Genomic DNA, 25,805 nt, shown 5'->3' with positions numbered 1-25,805 from the left:
CATTATCTATACTTAACACATTAACTGTTGTGCCTCTGTCTCATGAACTACACATTCTGATTCACCTTCTATAGGAGAATGGAATCTCCTCAAGAGCAAATGCACATTACAAGCTGTGATCTACACTTACTCATCTGTTAGATTGAGGTAGGTCTGAAGGTGCGTTTCAGGCAATGAAGTAAAACTCTGACAGGTAGCCTGAGGCATTTACTTGACCTCTTTGTGAGACCTATTTTCCTCCTGTGTAAAAAGGACTACTCATTATGTGGCCCCAAGGGAGATAATTAAATAAGAGAAACATGTGATATCCTTATTATAGGGCCTGACAAGACTCAATAATACTCCATAAACAGATCCCAGTGTGATTGCTAATGAACCTGACTGGAAATGGGAGAGATGCTGGGGGTAGTTTTGAGGCCAAAGGCTCAGCTGAGGATTTTCATACATTTTTTTGAAGAGGAAACAAGATGAGTTTCGAGACCCATCTTCTTCCTGTGGCAGTGCTTCTGTTGCAGGTCCTTGTGCCTTCTTGTGCAATGAGACCAGATACAGAGAGACACTTACACTGGATGTGTGGGAACCTCTCAGGCAAAGAGGCAGGGGTCAGTTGGTAAGGAAGGAAAGGAGTGTGAGTGCACTCCCTCCAGAAAAATGGGAAAATGCTCTGAATTGTGACTGCCCAATTCCCTTCCCTTCCCTTCTCTTTGAGGAAGGAGAAAGAGAAGACCATATGACACAAAACTAACAGAAGTTCTCCCCCTTTTGTCCCTAGCAGTGCCAGGAAGATCTGAGGGTGCAGAAGCAGCAGGGCCAGCCCAGTCCATGTTCTGCCCCAGTCCTGGAAGGATAGAAGGAACAAGACCTATACCCACTTGGCTGAGGTACCATGGCCAGACTCTGCCTGAGCCTGCTGTTCCTGGTGGCCACTATGACCCTTGTGTTCAGAGGTATCCACACCTGGGGCAGGTCGAAGGTGGTGAGGAAGTTCCAAGACATCCCAGAAAGTTACGTCTATGTGCAGCAGGCACTGTGGTTTGCCATGAAAGAGTATAATAAGACCAGCAAAGACAAGTACACCTTCAAGGTGGTAAAGGTCCTGAAATCCCAGGAGCAGGTTGGTGAGCATGTTCTCTTTTCTCTTTCTCTCCAAGATGCAGTCATGAGGGGGCCCATTATCCACAGAGGGCACAGACCCCAGGGAGTGGAAAACAGCTGAGAGATGCCTTTAGCCAAATATATATTAATTTTATTTTAGGGGTTTTGGAGGAAAATTAGTTACACTTTATCTTTTATTATTCTATTATAAAATAGCCATTAAAATAACTTAAAATGTATTACAATCATATCAGAAAGCATAGGTGAGGGTCTAAGAAGGGCTGTTGAGGGGGTCAAGTCTGGGACAATTTGGGCTGATATCATCAAATGAGTCATTATAGGTGTGAATTATAACACAGTGAAAAGGCAAAGAAAGTGCAAGTCCAGCTTTCACTGAAAAAAGGAAGGGAAGGCTCTTCTTTACAGAAAAACGCCTACCTGTAGATATAAAAGACTGACATCATGGTATCATGGCAATAACTATTTCAGGCAAACATCATCAGTGAGTCCCACTGGGTGGGAGAGTGGTGGAGGACAAATTGCTGCAGGGATTCTTTCATTAATTAATTACAGTAGGGAAAACATACCCTTATAATCAGAAAATCTGGCAAATACCTTGTTCACCAAATGCTTGTCACCAACACTGGGACAAACTAACATCATGTGCCCCTGATGTGAAGTCATGGAAAAGACATAGTATCACCTGTGCATGGTATGCTTGTCTAAGATCCACCCCCTGAAGGAAATCATGAGGAACGAATCCATATTATGGGGTATTCTGTAAGACCTCTTAACACTATCAGGGTCATGAGAGACCAGGAGAAAAAACAAGGGAACTTCTTGATTAAAAGAGGTATAAGAAACATGACAACTAAATGCAATATGTGGTCTTGTATTATCCCTTGGATTAAAAAAAAAAAAACTATAAAAGATGTAGTTGGAGGAATTGAAATACGGTCCGTATCATAGAAGAGAGCATTGCATCAATGTTGTTTCCCAAGAAAATTGATTGGACTGTGGTTTGGGGGGACCCCAGAGAGGAATCAGTAGGTGCAAAGAAGGAATGGAGGTTCAGCCAGTCTGGCTGGAGTTTAAGGAAGGGAAGAGAGAGAGGTTGATGGGGAATGGGGGCTACCCTGCAACGTTGGAGTGACATGCTGTATAGGGACAGTCTTTGTGCTCCTCTTCCTCCTCCACTAGCCCTGTCTCCTCTCCACCCTCTGCCCTGCAGCCTTTGCGGTCCATCCCTCCAGGTCACCAGGAATTTGCTGAGGTTACTGTTTTCTTAATGGGGTCAGGAGAGAAGGCTCATTTGGCAGCTTCATGTCCCTATGAGGCTGGGACATTTGGCCCCTTGGTCATCCTCCACTCTCAGTGGGCCTTGGCTTCCTCCTTTTCTTTTGTGTGATCCTGGTTATGTTGTTTGTGTTTCTTGGATAGTGGACACCTGGGGCCTAGATGTGTGTCATCACTGGGTGGCCAATTTAAAGCCTCATGAATATCAACTGCCCTGGGGGCTCATTTATATGTAGTAAACTAATTAATAGTGAACTATTCCACTTTCATGGACTTGTCTTTATCTATGCTTTTTCAGTTCCAAAAATAGATGGTTCTGCTTTATTTAATCAAAAGTACACCGAATTCTCATGTCTCAAAAATTATACATCATTTTGTACTGTGCGCTAGTTTTTTCATGAATGCACATTTTATTTCTCAGCTCACTGTAAACTCTTGAATGCAGGTAAGAATTCAAAAGAATCAGGTAGAAACAGGTTCAAAAATAGTCTAGAACAGAGGTATTTAAAATTCCTTGAACTTCCATCTACATACCACTGGAAAACACACTAAAGAAAAAGGTAAGGAAGAATGAAACATTCCCTCCCCCCAAACAAAATTAACTCAAAACAAAACAAAAGCAAAAAGAAAAATACTTGGTGATAATTCAGATTAAATTTAGTAACACACACAGGCTCTATATAAAGAGAACAACTATATCTTATTGGTTGATTTAACTTAAAAGTACAAAGCTCTCTATCAGGAGCTGGACAATTATAGCCTGCAGCCAGGCTGGCTTGCTGCTTATTTCGTATGCCCCATGAACTAAGAATAGTTACAAGAAATAAAAAAAGGATATTTTGTGACATGAAAATTACATAAAATTTAAATTTCCATGTCTATAAATAAAGTTTTATTAGAACATTGCCACCCACATTATTTGAGTGCAGTCTAGGGCTACTTTTGTGCCATACTGACAAGATTGTGTGCTCTGAGCCTAAAATATTTACCCTCCAGTCCTTAAAGAAAAAGTTTGCAGCTACCTGCTTTAGTTCATAGTTAACTGAGACTCTGCTGCAGATTTTGTGCGAGGTGAATGATGGTAAAAATAAGCACCGTGGGTCCAATTATATGCTAATTTCTTTCAAGAAATACACTGCAGTGCTATATTTATGTATTTTCTCTTCCTTATAATTTTCTTAATAAAATTTTCTTTTCTCTAGCTTACTTTATTTCAAGAATACGGTATATAATATATATGACACACAAAATATGTGTTAATTGGCTGTTTATGTTATTGGTAAAGCTTCTGGTCAAAAGTAGGCTATTAGTAGTTATGTTTTTGAGGAGTCATAAGTTCCACTTGGATTTTTGATTGTGCCTGTAAGCCCCACGTCGTTCAAGGGTCAACTGTATATACAGTCTACTTTGTGCCAGACCTGGTTGCTTTTCATATGCTCATTCAGATCTCACAACTCATTATGTAGGAACTGCTTTCTTCCACTTTGAAAAGGAAATAGGCACAGAGAGGTTTAGTATTTTGTCCAGGGACACACAGCTAGTATGTAGAAGAGCCAAGATTTAAACCCAGGCTGTCTGTTTTGAATGAGCACATGTTACTGCCTGAGTGATATGGATGGAGTAAAGTGGTGGGACGTTGCAGCCAAAGGAAAGAGGTCATGGAAGGTCAGGAGAGTCAGAAGCCTTGTCTGTGAAAGCTGTGAAGGGCTGCCTCAGCAGCCAGGGCCCCTATCCTCTTCCCTTTTCTGGGCAATTAGGGGTCAAGCTAGGGCTAGCGGTCAGTTGGTGGTTGTTGAGTATGATTCAGAGCAGTTTGTTTTTATGATAATTTTAACTTGGAAATATTACTCAAATATAAAGCAGTGGTTCCCAAGTGGGCATGGATTTTGCTTGGCAGGAGACTTTTGGCAATACCTGGAAGGATTTTTGGTGATTGCAACCAGAGGGGGCCACTAACCGACACTTAGTGGGCAGAGGCTAGGACGCTGCTAAGCACCCTACAGTGCCCAGAATAGCCCTTACCACAAAGACTGATCCAGCCCCAAATGTCAATAGTGCTGAGGTTGAGAAACTTGTTATCCAGTCATAAAAAAATGTTCTAGGAGTATGTCTGGAAGACATTGAGTTGAAAAATAGAAACGAAGACCCAATTTCTTGCATTTCCAATCTGACTCGGCATTTCCTGAGGGCACCCCCAGAAGCAGTTGGCTGTCCTTCCAGACACTTTATATACGCTTACACACACAACTGAAAAATTTTAAAGTATATATGATATTCAAGAAACCGTCCTTAGAATTCTCCCAACCACTACCATTTTGTTCAATTGCCCAGGCAATTTCTCAAGAATGTCCAAAATGTTTACTATGTTTTCAAAATGATCTCTTACTCTTCTAGGGTCAGTTATTGTGTTTAACTTGGTCATTCTCTTTAATGCATTCTCTCCCTTAAGTTTTGTAAAATCTTACCTTGTTCTCATTTTTAAATAATAAAAGTCTCCATTTGCCATCATGCATCTCCATTTCCCCATAGGGCCCTCTGGAATACAAGGGCTGGTGGGGGGCTCTTCATGGGAGAGGAAGATGCCCTGAAGTCAGGGACTTGGGAGGGTGTATCATGTGGAATAAGGTTGGATTGCTAAAATTGCCAAGGAAGGAAGTTAGAAAAGCAATACCGTCCAAGCAAATTCCAGTTCTGGGATGTCTTCTTCTCCCAATAGTGACTAGGTATGAAGATGTTATAGACTGCTGTTTATTTTCCAAGCTCCGATAAGCAAACCATTACCTTTCCCAGGAAAACATTCTTTGGGGAATAGTTTTCTTGCTTTATCTTGGGGACGGTTGTCATTATTTAACATTCAATACCATGATGAGAGATAGACAGACAAAGGGAGAGAGATCAAGGGAGGAATTCCTCCCCCTCCAGTTACCCCAAAATTTCTGGCAAGGAAACTATAGGAGGGAAGGAGGGTGGTGGGGAGACATTCTTTGCCCTGAGCAGTCAATGACATGTTTATTTATTAGAGATGACAATTGATATCATGTATTCATTTATGATATCTAATTTTTATTTTTTATTTTCTTAAGGATTTTATTTATTTTAAGAAAGAAAGAAAGAGAGAACACGAGTGAGGGGAAGGGGCAAAGGAAGAAGGGGAAGCAGACTCCCTGCTGAGCAGGGAGCCTGATGCAAGGCTCAATTCAGGGCTCAATCCCAAGACCCCAGGATCATGACCTGAGCCAAAGGCAGACACTTAGCCGACTGAGTCACCCAGGTGCCCCTGTGATATCTAATTCTTAAATTACTTCTTGACAGGTCACAGAGAGTTTGGACTACTTTCTTGAAGTCAAAATTGCCCGAACAATATGCAAGAAAATTTCAGGAGAAAATGAAAACTGCTTATTACAACAGGATCCCCAAATGCAAAAGGTATGGCCTCGGTCAGGTCTGTGTACCAGACAGAGAAAACCGATAGGACCAACCCTGCTAGTTTCCTTTTTATTTTTATTTATTTTTATTTTTTATTTTTTTATTATGTTATGTTAGTCACTGTACAATACATCATTAGTTCTTGATGTAGTGATCCACGATCCATTGTTGCATATAACACCCAGTGCTCCATGCAGTACATGCCCTCCTTAATACCCATCACCAGGCTAACACATCCCCCCACCCCCCTCCCCTCTAAAACCCTGTTTGTTTCTCAGAGTCCATAGTCTCTCATGGTTCATCTCTTCCTCCTATTTTTCCCTCCCTTCATTTTTCCCTTCCTTCTCCTAATGCTAGTTTCCTTTTTAAACCATAGTCTGATCATATTCAGGACCAAGGACAGCCAGGTTCTAAACATAGAGCACTGTTTCTGTCAGTTTTTGCTGATACCCCTCACTCCTGCCAACACATACATAGACACTTAGTGGCTTAAAGCAACACCCATTCACTATTTCTCACTATTCTGCAAAGCTGGGCTGGGTTTGGCTGGGCAGATTTGTCTTGGTGATCTTTTCATAGAAGTTACTTCTAGTTTTTCTCTTTCATAGTTGAAGGTGTGTACACAAGTATGCATATGTCTGTGTCTTATGTATTTTCTTCACCTATTTGGTATATACCTAAAGCTGGCATGAGACATGGCTAAGCAAAAATAATGGCAGATTAGTGGTTCCTGAAAATTGCTCAGACATGTGCAAATAAAATACATCTTCATATTCTAATGAATAGTAGGCACCACAGCAGAACACCAAATACAAGTGGATGGCTACATCTAGAGAGTAAGCTATAAGTTACTGGAACTAGTTTTCAATTAAGTAACATTTTAAAAATTCTGGTAGATACTAAGAATGATATATCAAATACCCATATGCTTGATTTTATAACTGTTGTCATTTTATTACATTAATTTAAAATGCTTATTTCAACCAGTAAAATGTTAAATACACATTCCACTCCCCTCTCTCTAAGATAAACACTCAAATTGTTGAGAAGTGTCCCTACCCATTAAAAAAAATTAATCTGTGTCTGCAGAGTTTTGTGTGTTTTTCAAAATATACATACATTTTGGAACTTCCTCTTGTTTTCCACTCAACAATATGTTTTGAGATTTATTATGTTGGTACAATCTGTTAGTATTTAATTATGCCAAATGATTTCTTGGGCCATTTAATATGTATATAAATCAGGCAAAATTGTTTTTATTACTGCATATTAAGCTCTTATATGGCTGTATTATGTCATATTTAACCATCTTGCTATTTGTGGTCATCTTAAAATTTCACTTTTAACCATAATGTAGCAGTGACAGGGTGCATGCAGACTGAGCAGATTCGGGGCTCTCCTCTGGGGTGCCCTGGGGAGTGGGTCTACCATTTAGCCACACGTGCGGCTTCAGCGCTGGTGGGACCACCACACGTGACTTGCAATCTCCGTTTTACTCTCTAAATTGGTTGAACCAGCACACCCTCCTTCCGTGGTGTGCACAGTTGTTCATTTTCCCTCAGCCCTTGGGGTTGAATCTTAAATGTTTTCATTCTGATGTATGTGAAAGGTGATCTCCCCACCATTTCACTTGGTTGCTCCCTGATTTCTAGTAAGGTTGAAATATTTTAATATCCCTAGTAATCATCCACGTTTTCACTTCCAGGCCTTGCTTTTTAATGTCTTTTTTTTTTCCCCCTGGAGCAACCAGAGGGCCCCTGTCAGGAGCCACAGTCAAGTCACTGGAAACCCCTAACCTCAACTCCTCAGCTTCCCACTTCCTGTCTGTCTCCCCTTGGCCAAACTCAACTGCAAGCCAGAGGGTGCCCATTGATGAGATCTATAGAAGTCACAGGGCAGAACGCCTATTGACACAGACAGTGGAAGCTATAGAGCAAGTGTGCTCATTGGCATAGCCCATTGAAGTCATTGGTCTTTCAAGACACTCCAGGTAAAAATAGAAGGAATGCAGACATGGAGAAACACATGGAGAAAAGCCAGCATGGGGGCAGGGGGTGGAGACAGCAAGATCAACAGGAGTCTGTTAGGAGTCTAATGGACTAGCTCAAATGAGAGATGATGCTGTTTGGGTTGGTGGAGGTACTCAGTTCTGGATGTCTTTGAAAGGCTTGGTTGAAATTTGCTGATAGATTGGCCATGGAGAGTTAGAGGAGAAGAGCTGAGGATGACTTCAAGGTTTCTGGGGTTTTGAGGCAGTTCTTTCTCTTGGTTTTCTCTTATGCTTTCATCTTCTACATAGAGCATCTGGCATTCAGTAGACTTTGTCACCTTGATTGCATCCACTTCTTATCACGAGGAGAATCTTCTCTGTCTCTGTCCTTGCATGGCGTCCCTTCCCATTTCAGAGCTCCTATAGATTTGACCTTCTCTGCTTTCTTTTTTTTTTTTTTTGACCTTATCTGCTTTCTTTAGTTATTTATTGGGATTTAGAAAAGAAGAAAAGGCAAACATCTGAGCTCCTTGGAATATAAATTTAAAACTTGATATGATTTTAAATAGTTATTAGCCTGATTCATTTCGTGTGGAAAATTTGGAACTTTCAAAAGTCACTTAAAATCAACTATAAATACCCTTATGTAAAGTTTACCACTGTCAATATATCGTTATTTATACTAGCTTTTCTATATTTCATATTTGTATTTTTATGTAGTTGGGATCATACTGTATACTGTTCTATAACCTAGATTTTCATTTAATAATAAAGTGTAAGGATTTCTAAAATTGTAAAATTATTTGAGAGCATTATATAGTGAAACTGTGATTTCATTTACTTGTGTTCCACATTTTACTTAACTGATCCCTGAGAATTGGTTAAGTTTTCCTAACTTTTAGCTATTATGAACAGTGCTTTAATAAATATTCTTCTTTATTTCTATTTATGTGATTTTTGTTTCCTTGTAGGCAAAGTTCCTGGAAGTTGAATTACTCAGTAGTTTTTCACTTCTTAAAGATTTTTAATATATGTCCTCTAGGATTGATCCTGATAATTGGGTTTTTAATTCCTCTGTTTCCTGATTTTTTCCTGTCTACTTTGGCTGATCCAGAAGTTAAGCAATTAGTTGACGCTCTGATAAGCCCACTCCCTCCCCTTCCTACTACTGCCAAGAAACAGCTGAACCCGTCCCAGATGCCCCTCCAGCCAGGATGAATATCTGGACTGGCCTTAGTTCTCCAATGGCCTGTCTGGATTGCTGGTAGCTTGGTCTTATTTTCTTCCTCAAGCTGATCCCTCAGTATTTGTATCTTATACAACTTCAATTCTGTTTGATGTTGCCATTCATGTTTCCATTGATGTAGTAGAGATATTCCTCATTTATATTTTTATTCTAACTGAATAAAAATTTTAGGAGTGAGAGGAGGGATACAAGTGAACTCATCCCACACCAGCAGTCTGAAACTCTCGCTCATTCTGCAGGCCCTGGGAAAGAGCTCTATGTGTCCCCTCAGTTCCCTGGCTACAAATTTTGCTTCTTGTCTCTGGCCAGACCTTGACCTGCCCCACCAAGACATGCAGGACTCTGTACTATTCCTACCTCTTCTGGGAAGGACTCACTGGGCCCTTCAGGCAGCATGCAGTCTCAGTAGGCTGCAGGCGAGTCAGCGTGGCTGGATGAGGGCCAGAGCTGGAGATGAGGATTTCTGAGAATAACCAGTTTCTGGGCTCCTGCTATCCATGATGGCTTCAGATCACAAAGAGGTGAATTGGCAAGGGTCCATCCTGGTGAGTGAGGCTGGCTCCCCTGCCATCCGGTCTCAGGTCTAACAGTGCCAGGGACTGCAGGGGCAAGACTGGCTCAGGCTGCCTTTAGCCACCCTGAAGCCAAATCCCAGCACCCAGAAATAGAAACTTCTGTTTGTTTTTCATTTTTCTTTCTTACAAACTGATTATTCTTTTTGTCTCTTTTAGGTGTTTCTTTGCACATTTATTGTTGCAACCAAACCTTGGGAATTTGAGTTCACTATGCTGAAGAAACAATGCGAAGAGGTCTAATTATCTTCTAGCATGTTCGACTGTTTTCACTTCCATTTTAAAGAAGCAAATACACCTGCAAAACATTTAAATAAGCTGACCCACTGACTTCATTTCTGTGGCCTTTTTGCTTTGTTGTGTGCCCTTCAGGGGCTGAAACTGAGAACATGATGCCTTTTTACAGTGTTGGTCAGCCTCTTCTAGGTGACTCACTCATCTACTAGCAGGACAATCTGCTACCAGTAGATGGAAGAGAGTGTAAACCTGTTTCCTTATCTCACTGAACTCTGAGCACAAATTACTTTTCACTGGCAGCTGTTTCTGGAGAACTAACTGGAGGACGCAGTCCTCAACTGTTTCGAACTGATGGGTTGTTTCTGCAAGATTCTGAGGGGTCTGGCTGCCTTGAGAGTGTTCTTTCCATGGATTTCCACAGAAATCTCCCTGCCTAGGACTCCAGGGAAGACACAGCCCATTGGCTTAGAAACAGTTTCAGACAACTGATCCAACTGGAAGATAGTTGGATTATTTGTAGATTTGCAGTGTACTTTTCGTTTTGAAATGAAGCAGAAACAATGTAAGGGTGATTGATGGCTCATGGATAGTAGGCTGCTTTGTGCATGAACGTGTGTGCGTGTGTGCACCGTGGGATATATTAGTTATCTAATGCTGCATGACTAATCACTCTGCCCTTAATGGCTTAAGCAATTTAAATCTCTTATGGTGTCTGTGGGTCAGGGATCTGAGGGTGGCTTTGTGGGGTGGTTCCAGATGTCATTGTCTGTTGAGGTTACACTCAGACGTTGACTACATTGCCCTCATCTGAGGGTTTGTTTGGCTCTGGAGAATCCACTTCCCAGGTGGCTCATACTTATGACTGCAAGTTGGTGTTGGCCATTGACAGGAGAACTCTGTTCTCCATGTGGGCCTCTCCACAGAGCTGCTGGGTGCTTGGTATGGCTTCCTCCAGATAGAATGTTCTGAGAGACTGAGATGGAAGCCCCACTGCCCTTTGTGACTTAGCTTCGGATGTCAGACACCATCACCTCTTCCTTGTGTTAATCGTCCCCCAGGTTAGCTCTGGCTCAGTGTGGGAGGGGACTGTACAAGAGTATGATGACCAGGAGATGAGGATCAGTGGATGCCATCTTGGAGGCTGGCTACCCCTGATGGGACCACTCTGAAATGTGTGGGGTCATGCTGAGGCTCATTCACAGGGCAAAGACTGCAGGCTCCTGGGGTAGCTCTCCGTGTACGTCACCTACCAGCTCTGACTACCCCAGGTCCCAGACCCTTTCCTCCTTCCTCTGGCCTCCATGGGAGAGGCCTGGGCATCCATCAAGGCTGTCCCAAGTTTTCCACTTCGTTGTTACTTTGTGTTCAGTCCTGTATTTATTGAGCCCAGGCTATATCGTGACTCTGACACCTTGGGAAATTTGAGGGAAGTGTCCACTGTCTCCTGACAGATGAGGAAGTGGCTGCAGAGCAGAACATGGTAGAGCATTTGATAACCAGCATAGTTATTTTCCCAGTTGCAGGCCTTGACCCAGAGACTGAGGCTAACAGGCCAGTACTAGGGCAGCAGAGTCAACACAAGATTCACATTTTAGGGGAAGAGTGAGCTCTCCTGAGATTGAGCCACTAGCTGGACCTCTTTTCCTCTCTGGAAATTGGGACCTGGCCAGGTAGATGGTCTGTGTTTCTAGCAATCCCCTGCTTTTGCCTCTGCCTCTGGCAGGGCTTTGCCCAGGGACCTACCTCAGGGTGACACTGAGTATCCAGAAACCTGCTTTCCTGTTCCTTCAACAACAAACTCCAGAAAAGAAGCAGGCAGGACCACCCCAAGCCAACAAGGATGGACAGGGCAAGGGAGAAGGGCCTTCCCGCAAGAACTGGTCCCTCAGTCTTACACCTGTTACAAAACTGGGGCACCTGAAACTTGTACTCATCCTCAGGGCCCTGTGGACACAGTGGGAACTGGGACAAAACCCCACTTTCTTTTTCTCCTTTTTTTTATTTTTTAAAGATTTTATTTATTTATTTGTGTGTGGGTGGGGGAGAGAGAGAAATATAACAAGCAGGGGGAGCTGCAGGCAGAGGGAGAAGCAGGTTCCCCACTGAGCAGGGAGCCCAAAATGGGGCTTGATCCTGGGACCCTGGGATCTGGGACCCTGGGACCTGAGCCAAAAGCAGACACTTAACCGACTGAGCCACCCAGGTGCCCCTAAAACCCCAACTTTCTGTAGATTTCCATGGGAAGGGGGAGGGGTGGAACCATTAACAAATCCCCACAAGTATGATCTGAGGCAGGATTTACTGAGTCCTTACCAGGTGCCATGATTTGATACCTGCTTTGTGGGCTCTGCTTCCCCAGCCCCAGGAAGTAAGGTGAGCCCACAAAAGGGCCAGGAAAGGTCCCCCCACCATTGGGCTGAACACACAGGAGACCCTTTCCTGGAGCTACTTGGTGGGACTTCACTAGAATTAGTGGGGTTGACTATGGAAAACATGCTGGGATCACAGTGGATAGAGAGCCCCCTTTATGCTTCCTTCTGCTGATTAAGGCACAACTCAGGACAGACCAGTGTGGGAGTAGACAGGAGGGTGGTTGGTGGGAGAGTCTTCAGAAATCTCTTGAAGTCTGGGACCAGGCAGGATGGCTTGGGACAAGAGCACAGCTATGTCCATGCTTAGTGATGCTCGGCTGGCAGGGAGGATCCCCCCCCCTAGGGTCTCCCCATGGCTCTGCCTGGAATCCTGGGAAGCCCATCCAGGTCTCTATGGAGGATGAGCCCTAAAGATATCTAACACCACATGTCTGCTGTTAAGTCCCCAAGGAGACCCTGAGATGCAAATTGGGGGGTGCAGGTGGTTCATTTGGGAGATGGTCACAGAGGCACAGAGGGGAAGGGAGACAGAGGAGGGAGAAAGTCAATGCGGCTGTTGTTATGGGCCACTGAGCAGCCATGGGTTTTGTCCTACTGGAATGTATGAGAACCCTGTGGATCTTCCCTCTGACAACCTCTGTGGAGCTGGGAGCCTGTCGCCATCCTACCTGGGGTTGGAGTGTTGTCCTTGAGTCCTACCTCTCTCCAATGAGGTGTGCTGACTCTGCAGATGGAGTGCCACTTGCACAGAGAAAGCCCTGAGCAGAACTTGGGGGAGATGCAGATCTTGAGGAGGAATGGGAAGCGTTAGGTACTGGGTAGTCCAACTACATGGACACTGGAGGGATGGCTGGTTGGAAGAAGGGAACCATGGCCCCAGGATCAAGCACTGCCCCTGCCTGTATGTGTAAATATAGTCTGACTGGAACACAACACTCTTATTTGTATTAGTATTGTCTATGGTACTTTCAAGGCAACATTAGGGATTTGAGAACAGGCCATATGGCCTGAAAAGGCCAAAATAGTTACATTTACTTACAGAAAAATTTTGCCATGTCCTCTTTTAGAAGATTCCCAAGTCCTCTTTTAGAAGATTCCCAAGACAAGGGCCACATGTGTCCTGAGGGCCTGAGGGCTTGTCTGGGTCTATCTTGCATTCTGTGTCCCCTGCTGGGTCATGGTCATTGTACCTCTGTGAGCCCAGAAAGAGAAGCACCTGGGCTTCCAGGTTGGGCCACCTGGAAGATGACCCCGGAAGTCTGAGAGGGAAGAGAACCCATCCTGGGCCCACCTGACTTCCCTATTAGGATGAGTCCTTCACTTACCCAGCCCCTCTGTCTGGAACCAATGCTACACAAAGCTTCTTGAAATGCTAATGTTTAGTGATCTATTCTACAGGATGGAAATGGACAATGAAGAATTTCCATAATGCCTGGGAGTGAGACCCAGACACTTGCAAGAGAACAAACAGAGCCTGGTGTTGCACAGCCACTGAAGAGACACCTATAGAGAAACAGTGGATCCAGGAGAACAGTCAGAGCCAGGCAAGGTATGGTATCATTCAGTGGAAGCCCTCCAAGCAGGTCTTGTACAGGAGATAGAAGGGTGTTCCCCAGGGCACAGTACTAATGGTGAAGAAGCAGTTGAAAGTCTGAGGGGACTAGCACAGGGATGGAGGGTGGCTGGAGAGTAGTGGGAAACAATCCAACTCTGAACACAGCACATATCCCAACCACCCATCCTGGGCTAAGCACCTGGGGATGCAGGCTGTGGCCCTCAGGTGCAGCCCCACCTGAATCCTCCTTGTTTTGGACCTGGGACCTTGTCCTGACCTCAGGGGCTTCTGTGCCAATTCCTCATCCTTAGCCCTGTGGTTTCCAGGGCAACACTTAGGCTGACCCAGCGTGACCCATGCCCTAGTACAGCATTGGGGTGCTTTCTCCCATGGGGTGCTATCTCACTCAGAGGAACCCCTCACCCTAGGCGGAGTGGCCCAGAGTTGGGGTTCACCTTGACCTTTTTCCCTGGAGCAACAGCTTATAAATCAGTGGGACCCAGGTCAGGGCATGAGAGGGAGGGCAGTGGGCTGCTCCTCAACCCTTATAACCTCAGACCCTCAACAGAGCCAACAAAACCTCAAAAGAGCCACAGGGGCAAAGGTGATGTTGTCCACCCCAACATGCTCCTTCTCCTTAATGCCAGGAAGAGAGGTGGATAAAGCTCAGAGAAGGGGCATCCTGTCTCAGCCTCAGGAGACCTGGACCCTCATGGCCAGGAGCAATCTGATACTGGTATGGCCTGGGGGCCAGGCAGTTGGAATGAGGTGAGTGGGCAGAGTTAGTTCCCAGATTGACCAGGGGCTACAATGCATCCTGAGGATGGCCTGTCCCTGTCTGGCTGGGCTCCTACTGCAGCACCAGCAGTGAGCAAGTTAGGGCCTGCAGTTCCCTCACTCGTCTGTGTCCCTAGGAATGGCACTGTCATCTGCTTCACCTCCATGTCTGTCCCAAGCTGCATCCTCAGCTCTGTGACCTGAGGGATCTGCTGTGTGTCTTACATTGTTCAGCTCTGAGCTTTCTTGAAAGGGACAGTTGTCAATGTCTTCATCAAATTTCCCATGTTCGGTTCTGCGAAGCTCCAGCTCCATGGAGAACGCCAGGTCGTCTTCTATCTGTGGTACATGGAGACATTACAGTGGGAACACCTGTCTTGGTTCCATTAAGAGCTGCTAGTGTAGATCCATGCAGTGTAGGGAGAGTCCCAAACACTCCTCCCCATAGGGAGCTGGACCTGGAACAGCTTGCTGGGGGTAAAGCCAAGCTTGGGGAATTCAAGCAAAGAGGCCCTCATTTGCTGTGAGACCCAGGGTAGATGCAGGCCTGGGCACACATCATTCATACATCACACCCTAAAGCCCCAAGTCCACAAGTGCCCCAGGGAGACCCAGCCTGACTTCCAGCATGCTTCTGAAGCTACAACAGCACTCCCCAGGGTTAGGTGCTGAGTGCTTAGGAAGGTATTTGCTCTGCAAAATTTTGCTGAGTAATGTCAGCCCCAGAGTGGGAGACTCTTCTATAGCCCCATTGTGACACCTTTCACCTGCCTGAGAACAGGAAGATGCCCTGCAGTGCTGCTGGAACACTCACATGTGCACACATGCACACAAACAATGATACCTCTTGTCCTACTACAAAGTGCCTTCTAAAATTTTTTGTACTCTTCTCCACTCCATTCTACTTCATTCCATCCATACCCGTACTCCACTCTCCACTACTCCACCCTAAACTCAGTGTGAGTGCATATCTAGGGAGCCCAGAGCAAAGGTCCAGCCTGAGAGAGCTTAGGCAGCAGAACCAGATGGGACCTGGCCCAGCAGTGTTCACAGAGGCTGGAGTTCCATGCAGGGTGGAGCTCCCACTGTCCTTTCCTCAGGCTCTCAGGGCAGAGGTCCAAAGGCAGAGAGGAATGCCCTGGGCCCCCAACACAAGCACACTCACACATACATACTAGGACATACATACACACACTCAAACACACACATACACATGCTCACTGACACACTCACACTCACACCCACACCTACACACACAGACACATTCGCATTAACACATAAAACACATGTGCTTACACATGTGCTCACACTTTCACAATACTATACATGCTCACTGACACACATATTCACCTACACCCACACCCACTCACAGACACACACTCACTCAAAACCTCATACTTACAATATACACTCTCACACTCACTGATACACTCAAACACACTCATACACACACTCATTCATGGACATATACCCACTCATAACTACTCATACTCACCTTTACACACACACCTATACACACACACACACACACACACACACACACATACTTACACACACCTACCTATACACACATGACTAGACCCGCTCCTGATGTAGCCCATGTGAAAACAGCATTCCTGGATGCATTCTGTAGACACTCCCATTACAAGGACAATGCTCTGGAAAGAGTGTAGAGTAACATTTATTCCCTTAGGTGGAGACTGTAGGGAGGATACCAGAGAAGAAGCTCTGCTCCGGATGAGGAAGAATCCTCACTCCCCGAATTCTCAAGCCACCTCTCTCTATGTCTGTTCCTCTGTTTGCTAATGATCTTTTTGTATTTGTTTTCTTAGAATATTTCCCCAGCTGATCTCTTCTTTGGGCCTTTTCTTACTCAGGATCTTTATCACCTCATAGTCCAGATTTTGAAGTATTAGTCATTAAATAATGTCATAAAATGATGAAGATTGAAAATATGTCCTACATGTGAATGGACCCTGACTAAGGTGTTTAATTTCCAAATTATTTCTTTTATAAAACTAACACTAACTGGACAGTTGTATTTTCACTGTATTTTATGGACTTAGATGGTGAACAAGATCCCTGGCCTTGACTATAGCAAGTGCAGGTCATTATGTCAAAAAATGTGGTTACCTACCTGCTCCTTCCAGAAATTCAGGATGCGCACCAGTCTGTAGGCCTTCATATCCTTGCTCTGCAGGTTGAATATGTGTAAGGCATATTCCACAGTGGCAGGGAAATGACTTTCCGTGTCACTGTCTTTCTCCTCTTGGGAATTCCATCTGTGAGTAACCAGGAGCTGGAAACCTAAGAGAAGCAGGAGCATGGCCCAGGGCAGGGCCCACCTGCACTGCCAATGTGTCATGATTGCAGGGGTCTGGGCACACATGGCCTTTGCCCTTCCCAGTTCAGGCTCCTACCCAAGTATCCCTTGGGCATTGTTCCAATTCACTGGCTCCAAAATAACTCTTGAGTCCAGGCCTCCTCTCTGTTATTACACTCTGTTCCTTCAATCTGTTACTCTGCCTTCTCCATCCAAATCTGCAAAATGTGCCTGCACTCCAAGGGAGAGGACCAGTCCCAGGCAGTGTGGGTTGGTAAGAACCAGCAATGTGTGGGAGGGGTCCCCTGTAGCTGAGTCCCAGCCACAACCCCTCCATCACCGCCCCACTGGTGAGATATATCATTTGGAGGCCCCAGTATCAGAGGCTAAAACAAGGACACAAGACTAAGAGGTAGAAGTGGAAAGTGACTCCAGGACACAACAGTAGGGTGAGGGCCACTGAGATAAGAACAGAGCTGAAAAGGATGAATTGCCAAGAGTCAGCCTTGTGGGACATGGAAAGCAACCTCCCTAGAGAAAATGCATATGCATCAGAAGGACCAGAGGTCTTGAAGACTTGACAGGTCCAGGTGACTCTGTCCCTCTTGGGTCGCAGCCCCCTTGAGTAGTGGAGCGGACTAGTTCACTGACTCTTGGGATGATATCATGTTGGGAGAGTACAGGGGTGGGAGCCCAGGGTTGGGAGGGGGACTGTCCAGTGATGCACACAGGGACCTATCTCAGCTGCCTAAAGTCCCTGCCTTGTGTGGGAGCCTCAGTATTATCCTCCCACATTCCTGAAGAAAATAAGAATACCTCCATTACATAGAAACATATATGGCAGCATAAAGCTATAGGATAATTTTGAAGGGGGAAAATAACACCAAGTGACCTGTTTCAAGGCTAGAGGGGCTTCCAGGATGGGTGAACAGGTACAGAGCATTTTTGGAAAGGGGAGTGATTGAGATTGGGACTTATCAGAAGATAAAGCAATTGTTTAGTGTCTGGAGAAGCCAATGTAGAGAGAATCATCATAAATTTAAGAATTGAAAACAATTTTTAAGAACATTTACATTGGACATTTATACAATGTGAATTCAAAATTCTTAAGTGAAACAATATAGAAGAAGCAATTTAATACCTGGAAACTTTGCTTACAAAGAAGGAATAATCAGGCACAAAAATAAATACATAGAAAAGAAATACACAATACAACACTTATCACAATAACTGAAAATAGAAAAACATGAATCAATCAATTCTTGGGCATTGATTAAGGGTGACAATGAGTTTTGAGAGGCCCCATTCCTGGGAAGGGCACCAGCTCTGAGGACCTTTGTGCAGTGAGGACAGGCTGTCAGCTTCAAAGCAGCCTTCTCTCTGTCTATAGGGCCATCTGGTCACTGATGCCTGGGGGTCTGCAAACCCTACACCAGGCATGGAGTTCTGACCCCTTCCCTGATCCAGTGTGACCCCCACACACCATCCCCAGCCCCAGACCTTGCCTTACACTTGAGTGACTTCTCCTGGTGATTTAGCTGCATCCCCCACCCCCACCTTCAGGGACTCACTCTGAACTGTGCTCCTCAACATGTGGTCCAGAGACTAGGACCATCAGCATCCCCTGGGAGCAGGTGAAGTCCCTGGGAGGAGGTGAAGATGCAAACTTTCCAGGCCTGCCTGACTGACTGGGTCAGAATTCTGGCTGGGGAAAGGCCCAGGGCTCTGGGTGTCCACAGGCCTTTCAGGGCATTCTGGTCCCCCTGAGTTCACAAGTAGTGGCAGACAAATGCTGAAGCCTTTCACAAGCACAGAGCTGAAGCCTCGTTTGGAAAGATGTGCTCTTTAGTCCTTCCAGAGCCCCATCTGCTGCTCTAGATGGAGGCTGTGAGGGCCCCTCTCTAGAACCCAGACTCTGCACACAGGAATTGTGTCCACTGAGGCTTGAGGACCTTCACCACGAGAGGGCACTGATGCTCACCTAATGGTCACAACTCAGCCATCCCTGGGAGCTCACTGGCTTTGTTCTGTGTCTGTTTCTCCCTCACTCCACCCTCCCTCTTCTAGAACAAACTCCTACAAAGGGATCTATAGGCCCAGTGTGTGTCAAGGCTCACCCCTGCTGCAACACCTTTGGAGAGCATGTGCTTACATCATCCAGCCAGGCCCCAGGCTGAGCACATGGCAGCACATCCAGGGGCCAAGAAGTGCAAAGGGAGATGCAATGAGCTCAGCTGGAAGCTTCTGGTTCCAGGACCCTGAATTCTCCTGGCCTGGCATCAGCCCAGGAACCAGTGAGCCTTCTCTGCTCTACTACTCAAGGGGGGGTGGGGAGCTGAGGGGGACACGGACATTTGTAGTCATCAAGGCCTCAGTGCTTCTTTCTTCCAAAGAAACCCATTTTCTCTGTGCAGGTTGCCTCTGTCTCCCCCAGATTTGGCTCTTGATCACTTGTCCTTTTTGGCTCTGTCCTTATCTCAGTGGCCCTCCCCCTACTGCTATGTCCTGGGGTCACCTTCCACTTCCACCTCTTGCTCTTGTGTCCTTGTTTCAGCCTCTGATTCTGGGGCATCCAAATAATATCTCTGCCCAGCGAGGAGCTGAGAGGGATGTTGTGGCAGGGACTCAGCTACAGGGGACCCCTCCCTCCCATTGCTGGTTCTTTCCAACCCACCCTGCCTGGGCTTGTTCCTGTCTCTGGATAGGAGGCAATTATGCAGCTTGGAATGGGGAGGCAGGGTGACGTGTGGGAAGGGAGTATGATAGCAGGGAGGATATCCAGAGGAGGAGTGGTTCTGAAGCTATTATACTGGACCAATGCCCAAGGAGGCTCAGGTAGGAGCCTGAGCTGGGAAGGCAAAGACCATGGGTGCCCAGATTCCTGCAACCATGCTGCACTGGCAGTTCAGGTGGGCTCTGCCCTGGGCCTTGCTCCTGCTACTACTAAGTTCCCAACTCCTGGTGACTTACAGCTGGAGTTCCCAGGAGAAGGGGGACAGTGATGAGCAAAGGGACATAGAACATCACTTCCCTGCCACTGTGGAGTATGCCTTACACATATTCAACCTACAGAGCAATGACACGAAGGCCTACAGGCTGGTGCGCATCCTGAATTCCTGGAAGGAACAGGTAGGTGACCACATCTTCCTGCCTGATGACCTGCACTTGCTATAAAGTCAGGGTTGTGGGAGGAGGGGTCTTATTGAGGGATCTTGTTCACCATCTGAAGTCCATAAAACAGGGAAAGTACAACCTGTCCAGTTAGATTCAGTTTTATAAAATAAAAAATTTGGAAATTTAAATACCTCGGACAACATCTACTCTCATATAAGGTATATTTTCAATCTTCATCATTTTATAACATTAATGATGAATGACCTCAAAATATAAACTATGAGGTGATAAAAATCCTAGCTAAGGAAAAGATCCACAGATGAGATCCGTTAAGGGAATATTCTAAGGAACAAATACAAGGAGATGATTAGAAAACAGAGAGCAGACACTGAGAGAGAGGGAGGGAGAAGGGCTTGAGGATCAGGGCAGTAAGGATTCTCCCTCATCCAGAGCAGCCTCTGTGACTTCAGGGCCTCTTCTCTGGGCTCCTCCCTGTGGTCTCCACCTACGGGGATGGGTGCTATTCTATTCTCTCCCCAGACCATGGTTCTCAATATCCTAGAGCATTGTGCTTATAATGGAGTGTCTACAGAATGCAGCCACGAGTGCTGTTTTCACGTGGGCTGCATCAGGAGCATATACGGCCATGTGTGTTTGGGGGGTGAGAGGGTTTAGGTATGATTGTGTCAATGAGTATGTGTGCATATGTGAAAGTGTGAGTTGAGTGAGTGTGTCTCTTTGTGTGTGTTTGTATGTACATGTGGATGTGAGTGAGTGTGTGTTAGTGGGTGAGTGAGGTTGTGTTAGTATGTGTGCAAGTGTGAGTGTGTAGGTGTGAGTGTGTGAAAGTGTATATGTGTATCTGAGTGTATGTCTGTGAGTGTGTGTGCATGTGTGCACGTGTTAGGGCCTGGGCCATTCCTTTCTCTCCCTCTGGACCTCTGCTCCGAGACCCTGAGGGAAGGGCAGTGGGAGCTCCACCCTGCAGAGAGCTCCAGCCTCTGTGAACACTGCTGGGTCATATCCCTGCTGGTTCTGCTGCCTAAGCTCTCTCTGAGTTCTGCTCTGGGCTCCTAGATCTGCACTCACACTGAGTTAGGGTGTGGGGAGTAATGAAGGGTGGAGTGGGGGATATGGGTTGGAATAAAGTAGACAGAGTGGAGAAGAGTATAGAAAATTCCAGCTGCACTTTGTAATAGGACAAGAGGTATCCAGAAGCCATAGTTGGCATGTGTGTGTGTGTGTGTGTGTGTGTGTGTGTGTGTGTGTGCTCATGTGCTCAGTGTTCCAGCAACATGCAGGACATTTTCTTGTTCTCGGGCAGGTGAAAGGTGTGCCAGTGGAGTCATAAATGAATCTCCTACTCTGGGGCTGACATTACTCAGCAAAACTCTTGCAGAGCCAACACCTTCCCAGGCACTTGGCACCTGTCTCCTGAGAATGTGTTGTAGCTTCAGAAGCATGATGGAAGTCAGGCTGGGTTTCCCTCATGTATCTGGGGACATGATGCTGCAAGGTGTGATATATGACTGGTGTGTGACTCAGCCGATATCTATCTCTGGCCTCAACAACAACCTCAGGCCTCTTTGCTCTGAATTCCCCAAGCTTGGCTTTACCCCCAGCAAGCTGACCAAGGCCCAGAGGCAGCTCCCTGTGTGGAGGAGTGTTTGGGGCTCTCCCCACACTGCATGGGTCTAAACTAGTACTTGTTTAAGCGAACCAAGAGGTGGGTTGAGACTGTAACATCTCCATGTACCACAGATAGAAGACATCCTGACATTCTCCATGGAGATAAAGCTTTGCAGAACTGAATGTGGGAAATTTGATGAAGACATTGAAAACTGTCCCTTTCAAGAAAGCCCAGAGCTGAACAATGTAAGACACACAGCAGATCCCTTGGGTCACACAGCTGAGGATGCAGCTTGGGACAGATGTGGAGGTGAAGCAGATGACAGTGCCATTCCTAGGGACACAGATGAGTGGGGGAGCTGTAGGCACTGCCATGTCCACTGCTGGTGCTGCAGTAGGAGCCCAACTGGGCCAGCCAGCCCCAAGTTCCCCTTGTAGGCTCCTGGCAAATCTGGGAACCAAGTCTGCCCACTCACCCCATTCTAGCTGCCTGTGCCCTGGGCCACACTGGTATCAGATTGCTCCTGGCCATGAGGGTCCAGGTCTCCTGGGGCTGAGACAGGATTCTCTTCTCTGAGCTTTATCCACTTCCCTTCCTGACCTCCAGGAATAGGAGCATGTTAAGGTGGCCTACAGCACCTTTGCCTCACTGACTATTTTGGAGTTCCCCTTGGTTCTGTCAACAGTCTGAAGGGGTGGAGGTTAAGGAAGGGCTTACTGCCCTTTCTCCTATGTCCTGACCTGGGTCCCAGTGAACTACCAGCTCCTGGTACAAGGGAAAATGTCAATGTGAACCCTAGCTCTGGGGCAAGCCCACCTTGACCAGAGGCTCCTCTGAATTAGCACTCACTGGTAAAGAGCACCCCAATGCTGCACTAGGGGCATGGGTCACATTGAGTCAACCTGAGTGTTCCCCTGGAGACCACAAGCCAAGGTAAGGAGTATAACACAGGTGCCCCTGAGTTCAGGACAAGGTCCTAGGTCCAGAATATGAAGACCTTGGATGGGGGTACATCAGAGGACCACAGCCTGCAACCCTAGCTGCTCACCTTGGGGTGGGTGGTTGGGATGTGTGCCGTATTTAAAGCTGGAGCCACTGTTTTCCAGTATTCTCTACCCACCTTCCATTCTTGTGCTTGTTCCCTCAGACCATCACCTGCTTCTTCACCATCAGCACTGAGCCCTGGAGAACAAAGTTTGAACTCCTGAACAAGACCTGCTTGGAGCGCTTCCTTTGATTGAGGCCATCCCCACCTGGCCTCTAGCTGTTCTTCTTCTGGACATCAGCATTTCTATGTAGGTGACAATACCAGGTTGTTCTCTTGCAAGTGTCCGGGTCTCACTTCCAGGCATTGTGGAGATTCCTCACTGTCCAATTTTTTCATGTAGAATATATCATTAAATATCTGCATTTCAAGAAGCTTTGTGTGGCATGGTTCCAGAGGCGCTGCACAGGTGAAGGACTGATCCCAGCACAGCAGTAGGGTGGACCCATGGTGGTGGGTTCTCTTCCCTCTTGGACCTCTGGAGCCAGTCCAGGTGTCACAGCCTGGAAGCACAAGGTACTTCTGAGCCGCTGTCTTGCGGCTCATGAGGAATCACTTTTGTCCCCAAAGGTGCAATGCCCATGACCTGGCAGAGAACCCAAACTGCAAGGTGGACCCAGACAGGCCCTCAGGCCCTCAGGACACATGAGGCCCCCATCTCTGGGTCTTGGGGGCTTGCTCACATCCATTCCGTGGTCCACACAGCTGTGAGGATGTGGGAGCATCTGTAGCCTCCACCCACAGAGTGGTCCAGCCACCACCAACAGCAGCAAGTCCTTGAGCCTCAGAAATGTTCCATTAGTGTCTCCCCACCTTTGCACAAGGAAGCTGCATTTTCTTGAATTCCCAGGAGACCCATGGACACTTACCATTTGAAAGGCACTGCTCTCCCAGATGCTATGAGACTCAGCCTGAATCCCCTAAAAGAGGATTGGCAAACTTTTTCTGTACATAAAGTGAAACTGTTTTGGCCTTTGTGGGCTATATGGCGTTGTTCTCAGATCCCCAACTTTGCTTTGAAAGTTCCATAAACAATGTAAACCCAAATATGAGTGTTGTGTTCTAGTAAGACTATTTACAAAAATAAGCAGGGTCTGCATTTGGTCTTGGAGCTGTGGCTCCCCTCCCACAACTAGCTGTCCCTCCAGTGCTCATACAGGTGGACTACCCAGTACCTGACACTCTCCACTTCACTGAAAGGTCCTATTCTCCTCTAAGTTCTACTCAGGGCTTTCTCTGTACAAGTGGTACCCCATCTGCAGAGTAGGCACACCTCAGTGGGGAAAGGTAGGCCCAAGGACAACACTCCATCCCCACATAGAGCTGCACCAGGAAAAGGCTTAGAGTTCCATCACCACAGATGCAGGTCAGAGACAAGATCCACAGGGTTCTCACATAGTCCAGCAGGACAGTGACCCATAACAACAGCCATGTTGACTGTCTCCCTTCTTTGCTTCCCTTCCCCTCAGTGCGCCCCCTGTGATCATTTCCCAAATGAACTACCTGTACCTTCCAGTCCACATATAAGGGTCTCCCTGGGGACTCGCAGTACACATGTTGTATTAGATATCTTCAGGGTTCATCCTCTTTAGAGACCTGGATGGGCTTCCCAGGAATGTATGATCTCCCAGGCAGAGCCATGGGGAAAGCCTGACAGTGGGCTTCCTTGCTGCCAGCTGAACATCACTCAGAATGGACACAACTGTGTTCTTCTCCCACAGCCTTCCCATCTGGTTGCAAACTTTAGTACATTTTTCTTGAAGACTCTCCCACCAACCAACCTCCTGTCTACCCCACACTGGACTGTCCTGAGTCAAGCCTCAATCTGCAGAAGAAGCATAAAGGGGGCTCTTTACCCACTGTGATCCCCATGTATTTTCCATAGCCACTGCACTAATTCTACTCAAGTCCTATCAGGTAGCTCCGGGAGACAGTCTCTTGTGTGTTCAGAGCCCACAAAGGAGGCATCAGGTCATGGCTCCTGGCAGAGACTTGCTAAATCCTGCTTCAGACCACACTTGTGGGGCTTTGTTAATAGTTCTCCCCACCCCCCAGAGACTCTGGCTCCAGGGCCTGACAGTGAATCCATGCTCCATGTGCTCCAACTTTGTAACAGATGTAGGATTGAGGATCATGTACTGTGGGGAAACCTTTCCTCTCTTACAGTGTCCACCTCTGCCTGGCTCCGGAGACCCCGCCCACTTCTCCTCTTTTCAGAGTAGGTTTGTTGAGTAAGTCTAAGCTGCCTTCTTGGGATCAGGAGAGGAAAGAAATCCTAGTATCCAGGGAAGGGGACCCAGGCCAGGGCTGTGGAGTGAGCTTGAGAAAGCACTGGGAATGGGCTGCCTGGAGCCATCCTGCCTCAGTGAGCAGGGCTGGCAGGTAGAGCCAGATGTCTGCAGCCTTCAAGGCTCTGGTCAAAGGATGAGTGTGGCCATGGCAGAAGCCCTGTTCAGGCTCACAATACTCCTCATGTTTGAGCACACCCTCTCTCCCTAGGCATCAGACCACGGGGAGAGAACACAGGTGGGATTCACCCATCGGAGGTGAGGACAGGGTCAAGTTTAGAGGGACCCAGGCTCCCACTCTCTGGCTGACCCTCTCTACCCTAGGCGATGGGTGACAAAGGCCATTTCCTTGTGTGAAGCCACTGAGAACCCTGGGGACCATATAGCACTGGCCAACTGTGATGCATTCCCCTTGGTCTCCAGGGAGCCCCAGGGAGCTGGCTGGGGGCCCTGGACTGGAATTGAGAGAGCTGGCCCAACTCTGCCACATGCCAGTCCTGCAGCCTTGGCCCTGCTCTTAGCCATCTACACGCCAATTGCCCAGATGCCACCCTGGGATAGCATCCTCCATGCTTTCACCAAAGGGTGCTATTTGGGATAATATTCAAGGTTATGGAGTAGAAGTGCTGTGTTTTCTGACACATTCTCCCTAGTTTGGAGTCACTCTGACTACTTGTTTCTTTCCTTGTCTCTGCTCAGGTCCATGTGGACCTTGTGCATTGGTCATTGATGCATTGGTACTGAAGGATTCGGTCCATCCCCCATCCAGCCTGCCCACTGGGGGCACCCCTGATGCTCACTCCTCACCACCTGCAACACCTGGTGCCCACTGGTGACAC

At 46.7% G+C, this 25,805-nt stretch overlaps 3 protein-coding genes across 3 annotated transcripts; 2 read left to right on the top strand and 1 right to left on the bottom strand.

Annotated features, from left to right (window-relative positions):
* The first annotated feature begins 886 nt into the window (after nucleotides 1-886).
* On the top strand, nucleotides 887-9,868 carry LOC114224541 (cystatin-13-like). The gene is made up of 3 exons (XM_028123777.1): nucleotides 887-1,114; nucleotides 5,704-5,817; nucleotides 9,785-9,868. Exons 1-3 carry the CDS (start codon nucleotides 887-889, stop codon nucleotides 9,866-9,868), a joined length of 426 nt encoding a protein of 141 aa, XP_027979578.1.
* A 3,927-nt stretch (nucleotides 9,869-13,795) lies between these two features.
* On the bottom strand, nucleotides 13,796-16,931 carry LOC114224527 (cystatin-9-like). Its single transcript, XM_028123759.2, has 3 exons — nucleotides 16,704-16,931; nucleotides 14,792-14,905; nucleotides 13,796-13,885 (listed from the first exon to the last, which is right to left on the bottom strand). The coding sequence occupies exons 1-3, from the start codon at nucleotides 16,929-16,931 to the stop codon at nucleotides 13,796-13,798; spliced, it is 432 nt and encodes a 143-aa protein (XP_027979560.2).
* Nucleotides 16,932-19,754: 2,823 nt separating this feature from the next.
* Nucleotides 19,755-22,870, top strand: LOC114224489 (cystatin-9-like). Its single transcript, XM_088026634.1, has 3 exons — nucleotides 19,755-20,018; nucleotides 21,765-21,878; nucleotides 22,781-22,870. Exons 1-3 carry the CDS (start codon nucleotides 19,755-19,757, stop codon nucleotides 22,868-22,870), a joined length of 468 nt encoding a protein of 155 aa, XP_087882760.1.
* The last annotated feature ends 2,935 nt before the right edge of the window (nucleotides 22,871-25,805 follow it).

Source organism: Eumetopias jubatus, unplaced genomic scaffold (assembly GCF_037043125.1).
Source record: "Eumetopias jubatus isolate StellerSeaLion01/CBP00866 unplaced genomic scaffold, mEumJub1_p1.0 scaffold_9, whole genome shotgun sequence".
NCBI lineage: Eukaryota > Metazoa > Chordata > Mammalia > Carnivora > Otariidae > Eumetopias > Eumetopias jubatus.
Note: the sequence above shows the minus strand (reverse complement) of the source record. Positions and strands in the feature narration are given on the sequence as shown.

Bases quoted from the DNA above. Each gene is read 5' to 3' on its own strand.
- LOC114224541 (XM_028123777.1), top strand. From the start codon at position 887: ATGGCCAGACTCTGCCTGAGCCTGCTGTTCCTGGTGGCCACTATGACC. The intron at 1,115-5,703 runs GTTGGTGAGCAT...ACTTCTTGACAG, and splicing joins TCCTGAAATCCCAGGAGCAG to GTCACAGAGAGTTTGGACTA. The intron at 5,818-9,784 runs GTATGGCCTCGG...TGTCTCTTTTAG, and splicing joins AGGATCCCCAAATGCAAAAG to GTGTTTCTTTGCACATTTAT.
- LOC114224527 (XM_028123759.2), bottom strand. From the start codon at position 16,931: ATGACACATTGGCAGTGCAGGTGGGCCCTGCCCTGGGCCATGCTCCTG. The intron at 14,906-16,703 runs GTAGGTAACCAC...CATGTACCACAG, and splicing joins TGAATTTCTGGAAGGAGCAG to ATAGAAGACGACCTGGCGTT. The intron at 13,886-14,791 runs GTAAGACACACA...TAGTCCCCTCAG, and splicing joins AAAGCTCAGAGCTGAACAAT to ACTTTCAACTGCTTCTTCAC.
- LOC114224489 (XM_088026634.1), top strand. From the start codon at position 19,755: ATGGGTGCCCAGATTCCTGCAACCATGCTGCACTGGCAGTTCAGGTGG. The intron at 20,019-21,764 runs GTAGGTGACCAC...CATGTACCACAG, and splicing joins TGAATTCCTGGAAGGAACAG to ATAGAAGACATCCTGACATT. The intron at 21,879-22,780 runs GTAAGACACACA...TTGTTCCCTCAG, and splicing joins AAAGCCCAGAGCTGAACAAT to ACCATCACCTGCTTCTTCAC.